The sequence below is a fragment of the Botrytis byssoidea genome (genome assembly GCF_014898295.1).
Source record: "Botrytis byssoidea strain MUCL 94 chromosome Unknown BBYS_010, whole genome shotgun sequence".
In the NCBI taxonomy this organism is placed as follows: Eukaryota; Fungi; Ascomycota; class Leotiomycetes; order Helotiales; family Sclerotiniaceae; genus Botrytis; species Botrytis byssoidea.
Genome location: NW_024065851.1, coordinates 1,082,966 through 1,106,075, shown reverse-complemented (window position 1 = coordinate 1,106,075; position 23,110 = coordinate 1,082,966). Strand labels below are relative to the sequence as shown.

Below are 23,110 nucleotides of genomic sequence, written 5' to 3'. Positions count from 1 at the left end.
ATCTGTCTTAAATGACAAATTGTATTAAGATAATCATATTTCGCGTCCACGCGAACAGTTTCCCCTATATCCAAAATCTTTACACATTCAATTAACCATCTTATCACATCCTCTAGCTCGTAGCGTCGAAACTAACGGGAGTACTGGCTTGTCCTGCAGCCGCAGTATCCAACTTAATATTATTGGCCAACTTTGTCTGTTCGGGAGCGGGATCTCCAGCCTTTCCTTGAGCTACCTTGATTTGAAGAGCAAGGACTTCGGCGGTGAGTTTGAGAACTTTGTTCTTGATTTTACCATTCTAGAAGTTTTGTTAGTTACTGTTATGTACTGTAGTTATATGAAGGAAAGCGGAAGGAAATATATACCTGAAGAGCAGTAGCAGCATCACCGTCAGCGGCAGCAATGGCTGGGTTGAATCCATCAACTTCAGCATCCTCAGCAGCATCATGAACTCCTTGGATGATCTTAAGATCAGATGCAGAAACAGCAGCGAGATTGTTCATATCGATACCGGCAAAGAGTGCATTGGCTTCATCTTTAGCGGACCCGGCGGTCCCCGCGGAGATTTGGAAATCATTGTATGCCGAAGAGGTCAAGACACTTCCAGCTGCAGCCGTTGAAGTTGAGCTGGATGCGGCCGATGTGGCTGCGGCAGTTGAGGAAGCGGCGGCAGTGGCGGATGCAACTGCGGAGGATGCCGCTACTGTGGCCGATGAAATTGTGGAGGAGGATGCCGCGGCGTCCTTTTCCTTTTTGGGAAGAGGAGAGCAGTTAACGACGGAGAGGAAGAGGACAAGAGCGGGGAGGGAGAAACGCATTTTGATTGGTTTGGTTGTTTGCTTGGGTGTTATAAAGAATGGATAGTTGAAGTAAGTAGTAAGTGAAAGAAACTCGTAATATAAATTTCGTAATATAGAATAAATGTATTAACAGTTCAATAGACAGCACAGCTGTTGTAGAAAGTATTGGAATGAATGTGCGTAGCGAAGGTGAAGAAGAAGAAGATGATGATGATAATGAAATAGAAATGTAATAAGGGAATATCTGGTGATCTTATAGTTCTTGATGCCGTCGCTTTTTTGCTTACTCTTCCTTATTTCAAAGGTCATCTTGACAGGCACAATACATCTGATCTCCTGGGATATGACATCAATCCCTACGACAAAGGCGTCTATGTACAGAATAGCGGGGAATGAGACGCCCAGTACATCTGAAGTAACATATGTTGCCAGGATCAATTGATCAAATCTGATACCTTCAAACTCATCCGAAGAGCACTTGTCACTCATCAGATAAGATCTCAAGGCACTAGGCTAACAATGAGCAAGAATTAAACCTTAAAGTAACATGAATTGAGATGCTATAGGTGGAATTTTGAAAAGGCATTGAAAATGGATCCGTCCCATCTGACTTGTTAACGGTTACTGACTTACTGAGTTTCATACTTGAGATGACACTCCGGAGTTGGGACGAAGGGGCTATTTTGATGTTCTTGGCGGTGGTCGAGCGTTTGGGCCTGCCTAATGACAATCGATTTGAGCTGTTTCAGACTGAGAAATCGAAGGATTTCGAAACTCATAAGGTTACTTTAAGTATGATTGCCTTATCTTCCTGCTTCATCATGACTAAAACCTAGAGAGTTGGTGTTTTGAAGGTTAAAATTATCTTTGCATGATATTCTAGGGTATGAGTTCCCTGGGATTGAGCTGAAATTTCCCTCTCCAAATCTCTGACATAGCTACAATTTTCCCACCGTGAATCTTTCAAATTATACCTATTTTATATGGTAATCTTGTAGAGTTAGACAAACATGCACTTAATAATGTTGGATCGTGTATGTATCCGAAGGTCGAGGTCGGATATTGATCTTTGACATCGAAGAATTATAAGGAGATTTGAAGAACGCAACGCTTAAGATGAAGGGGCGTGGCTGATTCGGCAAATTAAAAGGCGGTATGTTGGTATCCCACGTGACGTGACATGCCTCCTCCAAGCTTTCGAGATTCATTTCTGTCTTCATCACTTCAATCGACAGCCAGGATCACAAATGAGAAAGTCTTCACATCGAACATGTTATGCATTCCAGACTAAAAGCTGTCAATCTCTATATTTGACTCACAAAAATAACTTCAATGGCCTTCCGGTATCTATACCGGTGCAGTAATGTGTCGAATGATTATGACCAAATACATCATATCAATACTTTGAGATTTCAGCTACTATTGAGAAAGGAGGAATCGAAAATATTTGGTCGGCGAAAAAATTAACTGATCACAAGGCAGTATATCAAATATTGTAAAAGTTAACCATGCATGGCTGGCGAATTCCATCACCAATCCCCGGATCATGTCGTGCATCTGTCATATAAAAGATAGGGCTTGAAGCGTCATTCTCTGGATGGTCGACTCGGATTTTTGTCAAACGTGTCGAGCAGTGCATCTTCAATTTGATGTTAGAGCACCTCCCCGGATCTGTAGATTTCTCCGTGGCTACGCTAATTAAAAGCAGGGCTAGCGGTATCTGTTTTCTTAGGATTTCTTCCCCAGCTCATGGACACTGCTGATAAGCAGTCTAGACATGACGACAGACAGGAAAGGAGGGTAGGATAAAACGAACATTGTCAAGCTGCCTGAAGATCGAGACTACGACCTAATGAGAGATCTATACTCTGTTCTCTCCGGCTCCACGTACAATCGTTCAAATTGAGGACATGAGTATGCACGAATGCATTTTGTGCAGTCGTAGAACATGCGGGGCAACTTACCTAAGAGGAGTTAGCACTGCTTGAGTAAGCCCTGGAGCTTTTAGCGTTGATGTTCTTATACTAGGGACTTGATTAAAGTTCAAATATCAGGGACTGAAAATCATCACCAAATCCAAGTTTTTGGAGTACGATGAATCCTATTATGGCCTCATAATTGCCTATTTGGTGAATTTCCCTGCCCTACGCTAAAATCTCCAGAATTTGTGAGAATCCGCCCTCATGCATATCGTTTTGGACCTTGCCAGTATTAGATCCTGTTGGGGTGTCAGAATTGTCTCGGTAGTTCTTCAAAAGCCGAAACCCGACGTTGTCTGCATCTAAATTGCGGTCAAAAACTCGCTCCATCTAGTAGTCATAGATATCGTCAATTCCAACATGAAAATAACAAATACATTAGACCTCAGATAAGATTAATTTCCGGAAACAGTCTTCCGCTAACACACACTTGGCACTCGCTATAATCTCCACTTCCTTGGTGCAAATCTTTCTTCCTTGCACAAGATGAGGAAAGCTTTTCTGAAGCCAAGAGCCAAGATCTGGGGATTGTTGATCGTGGAAAGTTGCCTTTTTTTTTTCTGGAACATTTGCCAACCCCACTCCGCCTAGATAAGCAGGAATTTGACAAGCTCCAACGGCGGAGGGCGGACGTGAACTATGACTGATATACTACTCTCTCCTTAACTCCTTAATTCGGGACCGAACGCTTCAGATTTTGGGACAAAAAAGTTTAATTTACATTCTTCGCTGTTATACTTTTAATCACGTGTATGTACTAAATTAGTCTAGCTCAGATTAGCTAAGCCAGTGCCAATATCTTGGCCCTTAGCACCATTCTAAATAACCATCTTTTAATTCATATATAAATCTTACAAATAATAACAAGTTTTATTTTAGATATTAAAATAGATTATTAATCATTATATTAGATTGTTTTCTTTATTATATTGTATATTCTATAATTAAATCTTTTGTTATATTTCTTTTAAGTTATAAAAAAACATTTCATTTATTATATTTAAATATTATTATAAATCTAAATACATTTTGGTGGGGTATTATATCCTTGAATAGTAATATAAGATAGTTTTATTATTAAATCAAAAATTCGATTTGATATAACTCTTTAAGAAATTATATTAAAAGCAAAATTACTTAATTCTTTTTTTATTGAATATTCTAAAACTTGAAACAAATTATTAATTTAATAATAGAATATTATCATTTAGATTTTGCTAAATCTAAATATAAATAATTAAATAATATCTACTTTTTTATACAAATTTTTATTAAATAATCCCTTTTCTTTATTAAATAATTCTTAACAAATATTTAATATATTTATTAATTAATTCAATAATTATAATTAAATAATTAAAGTAGTTTAAGATATTATTAATACTTTATTTATACTGTAGATTGCAAGGTAAGATTATTATTCTGTAATATTTAGTATATCCCTTTTAGCATAATCTATATTATCAAATAATATCATTGATAGCCTTCTACTAAACAAAATGGAGTCTTTAATTGTAATCTTTTTTATAAAACAATTTCAATAATTGCTATAAGCAATTCAAGCTTTTATATAACAAAATCCTTTACCAATAATTATCTTACATTTCCATTCTTAAGATTTAGATTATTTTGATCTGAATAATAAAACTAATATATTTATTAGAATGGTGGATAATATTTTGATCTTTTATAATATATTCTTGTTTATTGCTTATATAAAAACCAAGTTTTTAAATATTATTAAAGAATCATTTACTATTTACCTTATTATTTCCTAGCTTGATTAATGTCTATATGGAAAAGCAGAACTTTAATATATTAATAAAATATTCAATATAATATAAACTAAACTAAAAACTAATATTGAGAATTGATATATTGAATTAAAGATATATTTCCATATATTATTAGGTATAATACTTGAAAAGTTAGAAAAGCTCAAATATACCATTAGAGATGTATATTGATATAAAGATTCTAAAGAGTTTATTTAGAATATTATGATTTTTAATTAAAGTGCGGGCACCATTGAGTCTAAATATACTCAAATACTTATTGCTCATCAATACCTAACTACAGAGCTTTATATTCATATATCTGCTCTAATAATAGAAACAAATCTGTTAACCTTTATAAAACAAATCGAATAAAAAAAGAATAACTGATTTAATATCTATCACCTCAATTTTATTAATAGTTATTTATTCAATTAGTATAATAATAAGCACTTTTCTTTTAATAAACTATAATATTAAAATAATTATAAATCTATTTATTTCTTTTTATTTTCTAAGAATTTCTTTAATTTTTATAAGAAATATAATATTAATAAAATAAAGAATAATATTAAGCAAAATATATCTTTATTAAATAGAAAATTATATTGAAAATAGGATTCTAAATAGAATTAGAAAATTAATAGAATAAGAATCTATAATATTAAGGAGAATAAAATAGAGAAAACTATTATTACAAATAAAATAGTAAAAGATCATAATAATTATATGTACAATCAAGTTTATTATTAAAAGTTAAAAAGTGACTATAAGAAATCAAATACTGATTCTGATATTTATAATAAAGAAATGGATATATAATATATTTATTTTATTTAAAATTTTATTCTAATATTATCTAAATCTTTAAAGATTAAGATATTAATTAATACAAGATCTAATAATATATATCAAAATAATATTAAGGGTTTTCAATTTAACAAAGGAAATCAGAAATCAAGACTTATTCCTTTGAATATTAATTTCAAATATAAATCAGATAATCTTATAATATTCCGAGATATTAAGATTAATAAAGTCAAATATTAATATTACAACTATTAAAAGATATTTTATATTAGAAATAAATTATATATTCACTTCAAAGATTAATATAAAAAACATAGATTAACAAAATATTCAATGAAATCCAAGATTAATAATATTTCAAAAGCTATTTTATCTTATTTTTTATAATTTATTAATTAATTTAAGCAAAATATTATATTAATCAAATCTAAAAAATTATTCTCAATTTAATATTGATCTTAAATAGTTTATTTTATAATTGAAGTAAATAAATCACTGCTAGATTATGTATTCAGAGGCTAAAGATATGCTGAGATCAAAGTATTATTAAATAGTTCTCAAAACGAAGTATATATAATCTATTTTGATATAGATTGTAGTATAAATTTAATTAATTAATCTTTTTTATTCAAAATATATTCTATTATAAAGATTCATATTATAAATAAAACTATAAATATTTATAATCTAGATTTCCAAAGATATAATATAAATCAATTTGTAAATTTGGATTTCTATTTATTAATAACTAATAGTATTATAGTTTATTTTTATTATAAAATCTATATTATGGATATACTAAATACCAAAGTTCTATTGGGTAATAATATTACTATCCCAGAAGAATAAATCATTAATTTAGATAACAGAATCTTAATTTTATCTTAATATACAGATTTACAAGTTAAAATTATAATATAATCAAAGAAGATTAAAAAAAAAATCCCAATCTATATTATAAACAAAATCATTATTTCATTTTATTCTCAAGTATTTATATTAATTATAAATAGAAAGAATAATAAATTATTTCTTCTAATTTATGATATAATTTATGAACCTTTGTAGCAAGGGAATTTCATATTTTTTTCATATTTGATATTTAATAAGCTTAGCTTTATTATAATTAAGAATCCTATAGATAAGGAGGTAGTGATTTATAAGAGTTTGAGGTTTGGAAATATTATAGAATCTAATACTTAAGTAATAATAATTATAAATAAAATTGATATTTATTATCTTATTTAAATATTAGCTATTATATTTGAACCCAAAAAACATCTTTTGGCTAAGGAATTACTTGTAGCTGCAATAGTTATAGCCTTATGGACAGCTGGTAGCGCAAGTAATATTCTGGGCCATACAAGTGCGGCTGATTCAGGACTCGTTAAACAAGAGGTTGTTCTGCCAAATGGAATTACGATTTATAGAAATGAGCGAGTACTTGGTTCGATATTTAGGAAGAGAGGCAGAGTGGAATCAATGAGTATTAGATAGAAGAGTCCCAGCAGAGTTAATTAGAGCTTTCAATAAGTAAATTCATACATACTTGGGGGTGGAAATCAGAGCTAAATATATTTTGCTTTGGGGCAAAGTATCTTCTCAATTACAGTATTTATTATACTTTTAATTATATGTATATACTAAATTAGTCTAGCTCAGATTAGCTAAGCCAATGCCAATATCTTGGCCCTTGGCACCATTCTAAATAACCATCTTTTAATCCACACACAAACCTCACATTCGCTCTACCAAACGTCGGGACCGAACTCTCGAAATTTTATCTCCGGGCCTGATTCTTAAAACTAACAGTGTCGCTATATGCAATTTTCTGCCTTCATCAAACTAATGAATGCTGGTAGTCACTAACAATTTTTGACCCAAAAGAATTTGGATGGGACACCGAGGTCACCTCAGCAGCAGAAAAACTGACAAGGAAAAACGCCCCAAATTGAAGAACTTATTGGGAACGTATTCACGGTGAATTAAACATCGGCATAGGATAAGCAGCGAAGTCCGATAGAAGCGCCCTTTTGAATGTCACTGACATATTAAATGGAGAAAAACGTGCTTATCTACCAATCAACCCCTTCAAAAAAGGTATCTAGAATCTATGACGAGGATCCACCAGAATTTCCGTTTCTGAGGAGGATTCAGAGTGGAACTCCGCATTACTCTACCATCGGAGTAGTTTTGATGGCGGGTTGGATCGTGCTGACGACTAATAAATTGGTTGGTCTGTTAGTATACCTAACTAGCTAATGATTAGTCTATTAATGTTTGCAGATTGTTTATATAATAATGATTGACGTATCCTTCCTTCCATTCACGTCGTTTGACTCTGCAGGCACTGGATGGCGAAATAATCATAATTAATATACAACAACAAAAATCTCCTATTCTTGCCTCTTCTTTTACAACGCTTAATACATAGAAGTTTGACGAAAGTCAATATCAGATCATCGAACCAACTAAGAGATTGGACGACACCAATAGAAGTTTACAAAAGTATCCGAGGACTTGGTTGGATACATAGTACACGTACGACAGCGCCAAAATGGCAGGTGCTACTTCAACCGAGACGAACGCTGTTGATCGAACAGTTAAAGCACAAGAAATACCTACACAATCCCCTACACATCAACCCTCACCAGATTCCCGCGCATCGACCGTCGCAACTCCAGAAGACAGCGAAAAGGAAGTCATTGACTCCGAAAATCATACCTCAAATCAAAATAGCGTCGATGTTACCACAACTCCCAATGCTGCGGCTCCTCCTGGGCCCTCGCCCCAAGACCCAGAAGCTTCGCGCACGAAATTGCAGACGACTATTATCATGTTGTCACTTTGCGCATCAGTTTTTCTCGCCGCTCTCGATGTCTCGATTATTACCACGGCTCTCCCTACTATTTCCGAACATTTCCATTCAAATGCTGGATATACGTGGATAGGTTCCGCCTATCTATTGGCGAATGCGGCTTCTACACCTTCCTGGGGTAAATTTTCAGATATATGGGGACGGAAACCAATTTTATTAATAGCGGCTGGAGTATTCTTCATTGGGAGTTTATTGGCAGCAACGAGTGTTAGTATTGGGATGTTGATTGTGGCGCGAGCAATCCAGGGAATTGGCGGTGGAGGATTGATTATTTTGGTCAATATCTGCATTAGCGATTTGTTCAGCATGAGGAAGAGGGGTGCATACTTTGGATTGATTGGAATGACTTGGGCTTTTGCTAGTGCGATTGGGCCTCTTTTGGGAGGTGTATTTACCGAGAAAGTCAGTTGGAGATGGTGTTTTTATATCAATGTGAGTTTCTGTATTAAATTTGGATGTTCTTCTGCTAATTGAGAATCAATAGTTACCGATTACGGGAACAGTCGCGATCGCACTTTTCTTTTACCTTCATCTCGACAATCCAAAAACACCCGTATGGGATGGACTAAAAGCCGTAGATTGGTTCGGAAGTTTACTGATTGTCGGTGGTACACTTATGGTTCTCCTTGGCCTAGAATTTGGAGGTGTCACAAAACCATGGGACTCAGCTACGGTCATCTGTCTGATCGTCTTCGGAATCGTTGTTGCCGGTCTTTTCGTGCTCAATGAATGGAAATTCGCTCGATATCCAGTCATGCCTCTTAGACTCTTCAAACATGCATCTAACGTTGCGGCTTTGGGCGTCTGTTTCTGCCATGGATTCGTCTTCATCTCGGCTTCTTACTACCTCCCGCTCTATTTTCAAGCTGTTCTTGGTGCAACCCCTCTACTTTCTGGTGTCTATTTACTACCATTCGCTCTCTCTTTGTCTTTGACATCCGCGATAACTGGTATATTCATTAAGAAAACAGGTAAATACCTCCCACCCATTTATTTCGGTCTCGCGGTTATGACACTCGGATTCGGTCTATTCATCAATCTTCCTCGCAAGGCTACTTGGTCTAAAATCATCATTTACCAAATCGTCGCCGGTATTGGTGTGGGACCTAACTTCCAATCTCCACTCATCGCTCTACAAACCCTGGTCAAGAAAGCAGACATCGCCACCGCAACCGCCACATTTGGATTTACTAGAAATCTAAGCACGAGTATCAGTGTGGTAGTTGGAAGCGTAGTGTTCCAAAATGAAATGCAGAAAAAGAGTGCGGAGTTGATTAAAGCTCTGGGAAGTGCCGTGGCATCGGAATTGAGCGGTGGAAGTGCGGGTGCCAGTGTGGACATTGTTAAGGATTTACCTGCTGCTGGAAGAGAAGTTGCGAGGGATGCTTATTGGGGAAGTTTGAGGATTATGGTGAGTTATCATTCGGGGGCCATTCAGAGATAGGCTTCTATCAAGTAATGAGAAATGCTAATTGGATTATAGTGGATCATATACGTAGCATTCGCAGCGCTGGGTTTGGCAATTAGTTTTGCCATCGGTCAACACGTGCTCAGTAAAGAACACGAGACCACGAAGGTGGGATTGGCAGAACAGGAGAAATTAAGACTCGAAGCTAAGCAGGCGAAGAAAACGAGAGATGTAGAGGCTGGAGTGGCGGTTGTACAGGCAAATGTAGAGGGAGAGAAATCTCTTGCTTGAGAAAGACTACAGGACAGAGATTCCTTTTTATGAGAAAAGTCGTTTATTGCATGGCGTGCGTGGATCTTGGTTTGCATTCTAGAGTCGGAATTTGCATGTTAGACCAAGGGTTCGGATGATACCCAGACGATGTTGATTACGGAAGTATGCGCTTTGGGACTGGTTGGATAATTGGGTGTTTATGATTGATGGAAACGCATTACATACATATACCGTTAGAATTTTGTACATAATTTATACATAGTCTCAAATATAGAGTCTTTCTCTTCGATTGGTTGCATATCATTCTACGCTCAGCACGTTCGCTCCAAATTTTTGCAGTACTCTTATGATCTTTGAAAGTCTATACCTGATAGACGATTGAATTAAAAAGTCCTAAGAACTAGTAACTTAGGTATCTACTAATAACAATAATAATACAAGAATCTTCGTTTTGAATACAGATAAAAAGAAAAGCAATTGAACTGGCAGCCCAATCCCGGGTATCCAATCATAACCATACAAGAAAAATCATTTCGCTTCAAGTCCTCGCACAATCGAATTATACCTTTCCTCCCGAAACTCTTCCCTTCTCATCATCATCATCGAAATAACTCCCTGACTTTTCATCTCCCTTCTGCATCCCCGGTCTTAATTCAACACCTCTCTTCCCCCTCTGTCTCGAAAGTAATCCCTCCATCGCCACAACTCCCCCCGCTAACCCCATTGGCCCTAATAAAATCGCTCCGATAACAATCCAGACCACGATTGGCAATGCTTGCACAGCGCAGAAACTGTAATTCGCAAGATCGACAAAGCCGGAGAAGAGGACCAATACAGCTACGATCATTGTGGTGCCGAAGCTGAATGCGTAGAGGGTTTTCAATCCGGGGTTTTTGCGTTGGAGGGCGGAGGCGGATGTGGCGAATGTGATGAATGTAGGGACGAGGAGGATGATGCCGATGATGCCGTGGGCGGAGAGGGATGCGGATGAGGAGCCTTTGATGACGAGACCGAGGATGACGGTGGCGATGATGAGGATTGGCGAGAGGATGTAGAGAAGGGCCGGGATGAAGGTAGTGAAGAGGGGCGATTTGAAGGTTGGGAGTGGAGAGGGCAGGGAGGAGAGGGTTGTTACGCGTTTGGTGCTGTGGATGAGAATGTACGTTGGCGCGAGGATGAAGTATGTTAGGATTGCGAAAACGACTGAGAGGGTGTTAGTTCGACTGTTTCTGAAATCATACTTATTAGAGTGGAGAGACAAAAACTTACTATGTAGAACAATCGATGAAATTGCTCTGGTTATTGGCATACCATTAATTTGGATATCCATTTTGGCGAGATTAATGGTATACGTGTTGCCTCCATTTTCGAGGATGAAGGTTTGATTATTCGTAATGTTTTTATTCATTTTGAGCACGCTCCTCAATTTATTGATGTCGATCGTTCCCGTTGTGAAAAGTCCAAATCCAATTGAAGCGAGTCCCCCTACACCTGCACAGCCAATAGTGTCAATACCCATCTGTAGAATAGGATCGAGAGTTGTAGAATTAAGAGCGTTGATGAAAGAATTATTCCCAGAAGAAGAGTCCGATTCGCGACGTTGAATGACAGAGATGCTGGAAGATGGAATCATGGCTCGACTTTGAAGGAGATGACGTTTGGCAGTCGATGACTTGGTAAGATTTGTGATGAATGATGGATTTGCAAGTACTTGCTTTACAAGTGTAGTACCCTGTGCACCTAAACCAAGACCGAATCCCGTCGCTGCTCCACCAACCGAATCATTGAACATCAGTGTTTGCATTGGAGGTGTAGCCATTCCAGCCAAGGTATTTCCAGCTCCGTCAAGAAGTCCAACTGCAAAGCCTTGTGCTACCGCAGCGATGTTCAAATTGGCGAGGAAAGAAGGCGTAGAAGAGGAACCCGAACTCATGTCTGCTTCCGTTACACCCATACCCATAGCAGTTGAAGGACTTCCTGAGCCCATTAATGAAGTCATTAATTTCGACAGCGTGCCGTTTTGCAAAAAGCTGGATGTGAGTCCCATGGTAAAATCTTGTACGGCTCCAGCAGATCCATTGGGAGATGTTTCCATTGTAGCTGCATTCTGAAGTCCAAGTCCAACAGTTGTGCCTTGTCCGAGACCAGTGCCGGCACTGGCGGCAAGTTGGCTTAGGGAACTTCCGAGAATAGTGCCATTCCCCTGTATCAGGTCGTTTATATTGACACCAGACATTGCTTTTGAAAAAAGACTGGTAGTATTGATACCAGAAAGAAATGTGGATGTGAGACCCTGGCCTAGATTTCCAGCTGCCCCATTGATACCACTGGTATTGAATGCAGCTTTATCAGATGGTGTTGTAAACTTTAATGCTTGCGAAGCTCCACTTCCTAAACCTTGTGCAAGAGCAAGAGCGGCTCCATTCAGCGTTCCAGCTCCGATCATCATAGCCATTGGATCGTTGGCTGCTGCTTTTGCTGTTTTCATATCGGTGCCCGCTGGTGCAATCGAAATGGATCCAACTAAGCTTTTTGTGAGTCCAGAGCCAAGATTCTGGGCTGCCAAGTTAAATCCGGTCGCATTCGTAGTTGGTACGGACATATTCATCATTCCGGCAATAACACCCAGGGCGAGGCCATTTCCCAAAAAACCTGCAGGCACAGCTATGTCTGCTGCTAATCCACTAACAATTCCTGATATGTTCCCGGAAAATAACTCTCCTATTGTCGATAAGGCGCCTCCACCCTTTCCTCCACCGAGAAGTTTCCCTGCGGCACTGCTTACTGCCTCTAAAAAGCCTCGTTCTTCGATATAGTTATCTACTGTACTGGTTAGAATGAAAATGTTTCAGCATGGGATTGTTGTTGATGTACCATGTAATGCTCGGCGCCGCAGCGATGATTGTGGGAGGTGATTGAGAGATGAAATTGTAACGAGACATATTATGAGAATTGCAAAAGCCAATAAGGGTCTCCATCGTCCAGCTTGGAGAAAGTTTGTAAGAGAAATCATTATGGAAGAAGTTTTTCACACAAATTGATGTATATTTAAAGATGGTTTGGATGTCTTCATTCTTTTAGGAAAATATGACAGCTGGAAGGAATATTAATATGTTCATCGATTATCAAATTATTCTTATCAATCGTACGTACTGTGAACATGACACAGGAACATAGATCCTCTCTGAAACTTGTCATCTGTCTTTCAAGCGAATCCGTCAGGTAAGAAACAATAGGTTGATATCAAATTGCAAACTCAAAACAAACGACGGGGTTAAGAAAGACGCTGTAATCTCGATTAGGCTTACTTCAGTGGCCAAAATTAAAGATTTGGTAGATAAACTAGGATTCTCTAAGGACATGACTGCCTGATTGAGAGGTAAACGGATTGGGGAACAAAGAACCATCCCTTGAGCGTCTGACTTTGATGGGTCCAATCTATTGAAACCGTGCCGTAAGGAAACGATGCGATGAGAGACGAAGTTTGACACCATACATTCTTGGGGATTCTTGAACAAATCAACACAGGTTCTTCAATCACTAGTAGGAAAGAAATCCATCATTGGCCCAGAACAAAAATAAAGGTGATGTGAAACAAGCAACAATTGCGCACGATATTCTTCGTCCGGGTGTTGAAGCTTCCAGAACGATAGACGGAAAGACCAATGACGGATGTGAAATACTTTCGCACGTCCTTTGCACCCTGGAAAGAGCAACACTAAATTACCAGATTCACTATGAATATCTTATGATATCGGCAAAAAAATTGTAGAAAAGTAAGTTTACACAGGAGTGATTGAAGAGGTGCAGACCTTGCCAACTGTAGTGAATAGTCATCCCAAGTATGGATGCGATATGCAGTATACGCACTTAAAGCCCCAAGTGCGGAGAAGTAGTACATAGTCAAGGTTCGAATCCTCTTACTTGAAGACATAGGCAGATATCTGATCAACAATCTCTCAGTGCCGTGTAACAACTGGATGGCTTAGTCAACTTATTTCATCCATTATATGAGATCTAGGCACATGGAATCCCATTTAGAAGTATTGCTGTATGTGGTACTACCACTGCCATCAAGCCTTGTAGTACCAAGCTCATGACCTATAATCCTGGAGATTCAGAAGTGCAACAAAACTCTCGAAGACTAGAATGATTAACCACTTAAGGTTTGTCCGAGTCAAGGGTAGCAAAAATGACGCTATAGAATGGACAGCCAAGCTACTATGAATAGGGCTAGATGTCCATTCTTCTTTTCAATGGCCATGTGTTATGAATATGTACCTCGCAAAGATTTGGTGAGACTAGTTTCAGATTCCTAGATTTTGCCACGTACCTTTTTCCTTACAAAATGCTTAGCTCGAATGGATGATTAATAATCGGTATGTCAAAACCACTGAGAAAGACCTTTTGCGAGCAACGCAGTATCACCTCACGAGTGACTTACCCCGCCTTACCCACTTCAGCCAAATTATTGAAGCTTCATCCAACATCAATCGTGTTGTGCATCTCGTTTGTTGTTACTCCAATATATCAAACAGTTTAGAAATCGAAACCCGAAAGCCCGCTTGCGAAATAAACGTCGAGCTTGAAGCTGGCAAACAAGATCAAGCAAACATAGCCTCTCTGTAAAGTGTATAAATCTGAACCTGCTATGTGTAGCTTCTGGAGGCCTACCTCGCATCAAAATTCGTACGGGTAGTATCAGAGTATGAGTATTTGCACATAAACAACATGTTCGAGAACCCTTGTGTGTTATGTAACTCACTTAGGGAAGCAAGAAAGATATATCAGAGATATTTTCATAATATCACTTGATGTTGTACCGCTCTTTTCCTTGTCTTCCCGGTCATCAAGTGCCAATCATCGAGTTTCCTATGTAAAATTCACGACATCGTTCAAATGCGCATTGTGGTGTTGGACTTGGCTTGCTGCTAGCTGAAACGTGTAAAAGCGGAGCTGGAAGCAAGCTCAAACTTCGGGTCTCTGAGCCAGTGACGAGATGCGATCATATAAAGTTGCATCAACCCTATGATATTGATGAATGGGATGGATAACGGAATGATGCTTTTGATGAGGTTGATGCTTGCTTGCCATCAGCATTACGCGAACATTGAAAGTAATCTTCAAAATAATCATTTCATAGAAAAAGGCCGGATTACATAACGAGTCTCATGACTTTTCTCAAGATCACGTTTTCTTTTCTGTTCTTATGTTCAAACTTTTCATTCTTCTATTTGTTGCACATCTGAAAATATTGAGCGTGGTTTTCACGTTTTTGCCATGATATTGTCATCCATGTCTCCGTAGCTAGTCCACAGGATTGAGTCGTTTCAGCTTTTCTATTCGTTCTCGGGATAGTCGGATATCCACCCTCATTCGGCTCTCGGACCTTGAAGCTATTGGACACCACCAAGGTCAATTATGATGTGCAACAAAAGGTACGATGTGCAACATGTGTTAAAATCTGGATTTGTAGAGAAACTAAGTGGACATGATTGGGTGATTGGCTAACGAGGTGGTCGAAAGGGCGAAGGGCGAAGGGCGAAGGAAGGGCGAGAGGGCAGAGTCAAAAGGGCACATTGAAGATTAGAGGTGCAACAAATGTTTTGATGAAACCGGTTTTGAGGTCGGAGCTTCAACGCCCTATATACCATCCAATCATAGCTCATATATAAATGTAAGCTTACAGCCCTACTCCAATCAAAATCATTATCAAGTTGTCTTGAGAGGTAGTGTTGCATATCTAGACGTAAGATACATGATCTGATTGTATGTCAACAGATCTTGGTCATTGGATTGGACAGTGAGATTACTCAACAACAACTTGCACAAAAGGGCGTTTAAAGGGCGCTGTTCAACATGAAACTGGAGGCCCTTCTCTTTCGCCCTTTTTGCGATGTGCAACAAATCATGCAGAGTAAAGATCTTGATTATTACTATACTATGATTGGCTAATAGATAATTTTACATGTGATGCTTGTTTTCTAAACGAATTAAAAAATCAAAAGACTTTTAAAGCTCTGAAAGTCTCTCTTGATTCCATATTCTTAAGACGATAGTCATTACAATACACACCTCCGTAAACCTATAATAAATTCTATACAAGTCCTCTATAGTCAGGCCTTCTCAGTTATCTTATTTGATACCGAATTTTCATTGAAGGGATACAGAGATGTCATAAGGAGATAAACTGTTCGAAAGAAAAAGAAAGGAGGCAGATTCGACTACCTTGGTGAAGATTGTGATAAATTGAACTCAAATTGAACCATCGAGTCTATTCAGCGTTTCTTCAAACAAATTAGCAAGTGAATCATCGTTTTGTCAAGGAACTTCGCTAGCAGTCGATCGCGACTTTTCCTTCCATGTTCATCGTCTAAGTAGAGAATTATCAGGTGGGATTTATTTGGGCACTGTGGATACAACAAAGGAATTATGGGTAATAATAATATGGAACTCAGTGGAGAAGTTATGTACAAGAGGAGAGATGCAGTTTTCTTTCCAAGAGGTTGATGGGTGTTGGAGTTGCGTTGGTTGAAGCGAAGGGGGGAGGAGGAGGGGCAGACTACCGATGAGACTTTTTGATCGGTTATAACACGCTGGGTAGAGGTGAGGATTGTAGGATTGTTTGAGGGTAGATGGACATGATAAGCTTCGTGTGTACATCGTATTTTCAAATGGGTTATCCTGAGAGAATTAGACGTTCAAAAAGACCAGATATTCAAGGACCATCCATCTACTACCTAGATATCTATTCCAGAGCTGAATCCTCCTTCCCTGAAGGAAAAGCTTACAAAATTCAGTAAGCCCTGACAATCCATCGGGCAAATCGGCCGTTAGTCTCCGCGTCTTACAGTTCTAATGCGCAAAACATCGTGCAACCACAAAACGGAGGGGGACTTTCAAAGTGCAAAAATATGATATCAATATTCGGATTTGAACCGATTTTACTATGCGTAAACTCCCTACACAGGACTCGAACCTGTAGCCTCAAGATTAGGAGTCTTGCACGCTACCATTGCGCCAGCAGGGATATCAAGTGATGTTGGTGGTCGCGCCGCAAACTAATTGATAAAGGAAGCGCCGGGGCTATGCCAGAAGCGAAGATTTTTAGGTGGGGTTCTCCGCCACGGAAAAAGTGAAAAACAATTCGAACATTGAGTATTGTAGTCTTTAATTTTGTAGGAGAGTAGATTTTTAGTAGATAATTTTGTTCACAAGAGTTAGATTTCGTAAAAATGTTTGTGTTGAGGTTCAAAAACTGAGCATTAATAAATGTCAGATTCTTGATACGACTTTCTATCACAAAGCTAAATTACAGGCGAGTTGGCGCCCGTATGCTTTTAGAGCCTGTGTATAGGAATTGGGATACGGATACAGAGGGTAAACCTTTGTGTTTCCACAATATTGTGCCTGGGAGTAGGAGTGCACATGCAAAAGAGAGACCCTTTGTAAACCCCACCCCTTTCAAGTCCCTATGTAATTACTCTCACACTCGTATCCATTACTATAGAACCTATTGTATGGCAATTTGATTATGTCTACGGTGTAGTAAAGAGATTCTATACTATGTAGAAACTTTCTAGTAAAAGCTTAACACAATGGCTTCTCATAAGGTCTAGAATATACAAAACATTACCCTTATGTTATACCAAGAAGTCTAATCGTCCGGATTGCAGTCCAATAATGAAGATTACCAAATCCTCATATCGATTAGAATATCCAAATCATTCGAGATATCGAATCCGATCAGAAAATTGAAGTATTCATGATATCTATCTACTTTTAGATACCCAAATCTTCATATGGTTGGACTACCCGTGGACAGTCCAGACTATCGAATATACTGTACAGCTATACTATCACTTTCTATCAAAATCTTAATATAGTGATTTTCTTGTAGGGTTTCAAAACACACTGATTAGTGATAACTATTTAGAAGCAAAAAGATATTTCTTCAAGCTCAGCTTCAAACTGAGCAAAGTAGAAGTTTCAGCATGACATGTGAACCTCTCTATAGGAATCGAACCAATATCTCCGGAATCAGAATCCGACGTGCTGACCATTACACCAAGTGAGGGATTTTGCGAAATCAGGGTTGTGGGCACGACGAGATATGTAAAAATATATACAAAATGATTTTTTCTTTGATGATGGTGGAGTTGGTGGAGAATAGTATCGTGAACCTTTTTGTCACGCAAGCGAAGTATTGGTCGAAACCCCCTTTTCCCCACTTGTCCTTGCCTAGAAGAGAGAAAGTATCAAACAAAGTGTCAAGGTATATCCCCTGATGACTAATACTCAAGCTAGTGTACATGTAGGACAGTGACTCGAGAGTGAATCCATATCCATTCAACAGAAGTTACGATGTGGAATAAAGGGATACCACAAATCCGAGAACAATCATTCATACTAGCGATTCCACGGACGTCTCTCGGGTGAATGGATTATCGTAACCACTGAAGGATTGCTGTGATCAGCAGCAATTTTCGTATTCAGGCCAATTGGCAGCAAAATTGAAGCAGCCAGTCTTTACTCATTCAAAGGACAGATCAAGTCACACGAGGGAAGACTGAATTACATTCACGTACGATCTAGATGCCAACTCTAAGACTAAAACCAGATGATCAATCAGCTATCTGAACTACATTCGAACATTGAAGCATGGATTATCCAAACCGGACTGGAAGATTCAAACGTGATACTCGCTCTTCTCACCCACATGCAAGACATGTACATATATGTATACCTACCTACATATGAAGAGAAGCTAGTCGTGATTCAAACGTCAAGACCAAGCAAAGAAAAACAAAATCATCAAAGGCTTGAAATCACAATCTCATCGGATCACAATGAGGACTTCGAAGCATATCTTCGCTCAATACCGTTCTTTCACTCTGCCTCCATGGACATTACGAATTATATCAATAGTAAGGAAAACATTTGGATCGGCAGTTATCTCAAAAGTTTGAACAAGACTGTATTTATCGGTGTGTCTCTTGTCGGGCAAGACCAATACTATAAAGACATTACTAAACATGAATGTTGGAAATTTATTTCGAAAATCGGGAGAAAACGGATGACCCAGCTAAACTCAAATACTCAAAGCTTTAGAAACACCCGAGTGAAATGAATATTGATAAGGAATTAAATGTTCCAGGCGAGCTCAGATGTCAAGATTCACTCATTGTCGGCCGATAGTTGGAGTTTTGAACACCTGTACGGGTATCAATATGAAGGCATATATCTTCCCGTTTTTCTGGCTCCTTGCGATGTTTTCCATGTAGACTGTGTCTGAGATTATGACACTGATGGGCTTCAAAGCGAAATTTAAGACTAGATCATCTGAGGTTAATACCGTGTAACTCAGTATAGAGCTCTGTAGTCAGACTCAAAAATATCGAGCTCAAAACATACAGTAGTAGTAAGAAAGAGTGATTAATTCTCCAAAAATTTGTTTCCTCTTCCCAGTCCCGCATCCTATTTTCCGCGCGGTCATTTGAGCCAGATATTCTCCCTTTCGATATTCATACCAGGACAATTGTCAAGTGGGATGCATGATGGTCATCAGAGTGATTCTTGAAAAGATAATTGTAAAGCAAAGATATCCGTAAACCTAAGAGTCCAGAGATATGTTACACGCTATTCCGATTTCTTCTCTTCGCCTGCAAAAGTTTTGCGAGAGCGCGCATGATTCCCGTGATAATACGCGAAGTATAGCTCGGCTGCCTCGGCTGCCAATTTGCATGTTCGGGTCCTGTGTTGAACGCTACCCTCGCACACATCGTTTTCAGTTACTCAGAGATTCCATCTTGGATTTAAATTAAGTGTTCATAACCTGTTATATTATCACATGCCTTAAGAGATTCACATGATCCCTTAATCAACCATCATTATAGAAGGTCCCCAACGATAGTAACATCTATCCTCCCAGCCGGAGAGCAAGAGAAAGCTCATTGGTGCTCGCCTTACTAACCTTCCAGATACCTCTCTGTAGTGCCTGACTATATCTCCATGTCCAAATGAACGAATAGAGATCAACTTTTACTATCCGATAAGGATTAGCATATACATGTAAACTCACGCCAAAGATAGCAAAACATCGCTAAATCCGAACTTCCCTTATCTTCTCAACCGCATTCTCCATCTTTTCCGCGGAATCAGCGCCATTTGATTCGAGGTCTCAGTAAAATATTCTGCATCATCTTCCGCAATGGATCCTCCTGGGCCATATGTGCAATTAAATCCGGCACAACTTTACGAAATCGCTTATTCATGCGGACTTGCATGAAAGTGTTCTCCACCACAAGTTCATACGCCCAACTGCTTCGTGTTTGACCAATTCGATAAATGCGCGCAGTACCTGGCCCTCTTGGGATCACAGAAGCTGGTGCCAGACATGATCTCATTGGAGCAATTGTGTTGAATGTTCAGCCCGTATGCCGATAGCTTCGTCGATATTATCATCACGCCTGGTGCTTCCGCCCGAGTTGAATCTGGTAAGCAGTTCTTGTCGATCCACTTTGCTCAGACCGGAATGGTACGACTCGTAAGGGCAACCGGTCGTCTTCAAGCACTATTAATCAATATTAGTATCTTTCGTACCTCTCTTCATACCCCCTCTCCAGAAGTTTCTTACCATTTCAATGAAAAATTGAGGGATTGGGAAATCCGTCCGCATGATTATGTTCCTCTTCATCACAAACACCACATCTGCAACCAAGAACGCGATCCACTTCATCATCGACGACATCTCGCGCATCACCGCGAATAATTCGACATCGGTCAATTCTTCAATTGGTATGGCACCACTCCATCCATACTTGGTATTGAGTTCCATGATTTGAAGTATGCTTGTCTTATCGTAGTCCATTTCCTTTATTGAGAGGGGTATGGATAACAACTAGTTGGTAGATATATTTTCCATCTTTCGGATTATGAGAATGTTGATTTAGGGGAGGGGGTTTCGTTTCTTTGGATTGATGCGTGCTATTTGTTGTAAGTAAGTATATATATCTGCAAATAGTCTCCAAATAGTCTGCCAAGTAATACATATCGTTCCAGTTTATTCAAGGCTGCAGAAAAGGGTTCTCCAAGAAAGGTAATCGAACTGCTCTAAATTATTGTGCGTGAATATGGAGGAGAGAAAGGTAGTAAGTATATCGATTGAAATGCTGTGATATGGTTCTAGAAATCGTCATTACGCTATCCACTCGTCGACCTCTTGAAAAGATCCTTCCAATCAATATGGTATTATTAACCGACAAGTCGTCTTAGCAAAACTGGACGAATATTGTGAAAGATTCACTTTAGATCATGAAATTAATATATATATCTCTGGTTCTCCTCAAGCTCAAGCTCAAGAAACTTGCTCCGAAGCAAAGCCATCTCCAAGACAGAAGTCAAACACCATTTGTTCCTGAGAAGATATCCGACTTTTCCTGCATGTTTACATGACTTTGAAAATATCATTACCATCATTCAACTACTTGCTTTGCATTGCAAGATCGACAACTCAGATCATTTCGCCGTCACATTTGGAACCAGTTACAACGACTATGTACTGAAGTTCAGGATGAGGAAAAAGGAGCCGCCGAGATCAAACCTCCCTATAGTTACTGGCTGTAGAAAGTCAATAAATCCCCTCCAAAACAATACAGCAATACCCATGGGCGATTATTGACGAAGAAGTCTCGAATATGTAGAGACGCACCGAACCGACGCGGAGATTGAACTCCGAGGATTTATCAAGGAAGCCTGCAGATTGACGGAGCTCGATCGATTAAAGCCACGATCACACTCGAAACTCATTCCCCAAAAAATGTTCCACCAAGAACAGTCGACTTTCGCATACAATACACGGAAATGAAGCACGCTACCACAGATGCAGCCCAATGGATGTTCAGAAAGTATCGCGATGCCTTCTTAACGCTCACTACACCAACCCTTGTAGAGGGAGAGACGTGCTAAACTGGCCCAGATGACGTTATGCTAGAAGATTTTACGACCGGTGCTTACGACGCTTTCGAAGCTCCATCTCTAGAGCCAATCGAAAAGGTCAATTCCGCAAGATCGATTGTAAATGAGCAAGCGAATAGACAGACCTTGTCCGAAGCAGTTAAATATTTCAAGATCAAAAACATCTGGAGACCTCGGCTATCCACCGGGAACACCACCAACACCTGTTCTTAGAGTTTTTCAAGTTTGTGGGATTGTATGGGCCAAGGCCAAATATTTGCAAATTGATGGTAACATTCTCGTTTTTCAGATGAGTGGGTAAGATAATCCAAGCATTTGAAGTGATACAAGCCATGGCAGACGACCCAGAAGTAGACACCCAAAGTTTCCTTGATAGTAGTGCCAGCGAATTCTTGACGAGCACAGATAGACCAGCTCTATCTAGCTCGATCAATCAAAACCGGTGTTTGAATCCCTTCATTTTCCCAAAAAGTCAAGACGAAGAGTTATCCCTTCCATAAGAGACGCATAGCGATGACGTATGCGGAACACGTTATGAAAGAAAAGAATCCTATCACATCTACTCGTACTCATAAAATCGGGAAAATGTTGAATCTAACGTCCCGAAAGCTTATCTCGATATACTGATTTGCGAATTATACTAGTAAGGAGATACGATAGAAAGAACTATCTGAGCTGATAATAGATCTCATAGAAAAATCAGAAAAGACAAGACAATAACAACAATAATAACATTTCCTTCCTCTCCCAAGTTGAAATCATGACATCTGATATACCCTGGGGATTCTAGATATTGGGAAGTATATATATGAGTTTTTGACGAAACAATTCATACTTTTCTCATCACTCATGTAGACAACAAAAATAGAGAGGCTCGGGACGAGAGTATAAGTATTAAATATATCAACAGCTAATGCCTTACACCCAGACTATTTCATCTATAGATTCAAGAGATAAATTGAAGATATCATTCTAATCTATTCAATCGTAAGGTGATGGAAGAAAAAGGAATTAGAAGTAAAGCAAAACACATCATCGAGACGGCTCATTCTAGGTCTAGGATTACATATCTTGTACTTGTACTTGTAATTTATGTGGTTATTTCATTAATAGAGGAATTATATACGACTCCGTCTCTGCGATGTGCTAAGAGTGCATTGGGTCTAGATACATTTGATTACTACGCGAAAGTCAGGAAGTGATGTATATGA

General features: G+C 38.6%; 5 protein-coding genes across 5 annotated transcripts; 2 read left to right on the top strand and 3 right to left on the bottom strand.

Annotated features, from left to right (window-relative positions):
• Positions 1-112: 112 nt before the first annotated feature.
• Positions 113-818, bottom strand: EAE97_005932 (uncharacterized protein; the record flags this gene model as incomplete). The annotated part of the gene is made up of 2 exons (XM_038876445.1): positions 113-298; positions 366-818. The coding sequence occupies 2 exons, from the start codon at positions 816-818 to the stop codon at positions 113-115; spliced, it is 639 nt and encodes a 212-aa protein (XP_038732921.1).
• A 6,832-nt stretch (positions 819-7,650) lies between these two features.
• Positions 7,651-10,212, top strand: EAE97_005931 (uncharacterized protein). The gene is made up of 3 exons (XM_038876444.1): positions 7,651-8,674; positions 8,727-9,653; positions 9,726-10,212. Exons 1-3 carry the CDS (start codon positions 7,922-7,924, stop codon positions 9,939-9,941), a joined length of 1,896 nt encoding a protein of 631 aa, XP_038732920.1. The 5' UTR covers positions 7,651-7,921; the 3' UTR covers positions 9,942-10,212.
• A 270-nt stretch (positions 10,213-10,482) lies between these two features.
• EAE97_005930 (uncharacterized protein) lies at positions 10,483-12,936 on the bottom strand (the record flags this gene model as incomplete). The annotated part of the gene is made up of 3 exons (XM_038876443.1): positions 10,483-11,126; positions 11,193-12,743; positions 12,798-12,936. 3 exons carry the CDS (start codon positions 12,934-12,936, stop codon positions 10,483-10,485), a joined length of 2,334 nt encoding a protein of 777 aa, XP_038732919.1.
• Positions 12,937-20,325: 7,389 nt separating this feature from the next.
• On the bottom strand, positions 20,326-20,793 carry EAE97_005929 (uncharacterized protein; the record flags this gene model as incomplete). The annotated part of the gene is made up of 2 exons (XM_038876442.1): positions 20,326-20,496; positions 20,560-20,793. 2 exons carry the CDS (start codon positions 20,791-20,793, stop codon positions 20,326-20,328), a joined length of 405 nt encoding a protein of 134 aa, XP_038732918.1.
• A 1,115-nt stretch (positions 20,794-21,908) lies between these two features.
• Positions 21,909-22,112, top strand: EAE97_005928 (uncharacterized protein; the record flags this gene model as incomplete). The annotated part of the gene is made up of 1 exon (XM_038876441.1): positions 21,909-22,112. One exon carries the CDS (start codon positions 21,909-21,911, stop codon positions 22,110-22,112), a length of 204 nt encoding a protein of 67 aa, XP_038732917.1.
• Positions 22,113-23,110: the final 998 nt, after the last annotated feature.

What these genes read in the sequence shown, in the direction of transcription:
- EAE97_005931 (XM_038876444.1), top strand. Translation starts at nt 7,922, where the DNA reads ATGGCAGGTGCTACTTCAACCGAGACGAACGCTGTTGATCGAACAGTT. An exon ending in GATGGTGTTTTTATATCAAT is followed by an intron (nt 8,675 to 8,726) that starts GTGAGTTTCTGT and finishes GAGAATCAATAG; the next exon opens with TTACCGATTACGGGAACAGT. An exon ending in GGGGAAGTTTGAGGATTATG is followed by an intron (nt 9,654 to 9,725) that starts GTGAGTTATCAT and finishes ATTGGATTATAG; the next exon opens with TGGATCATATACGTAGCATT.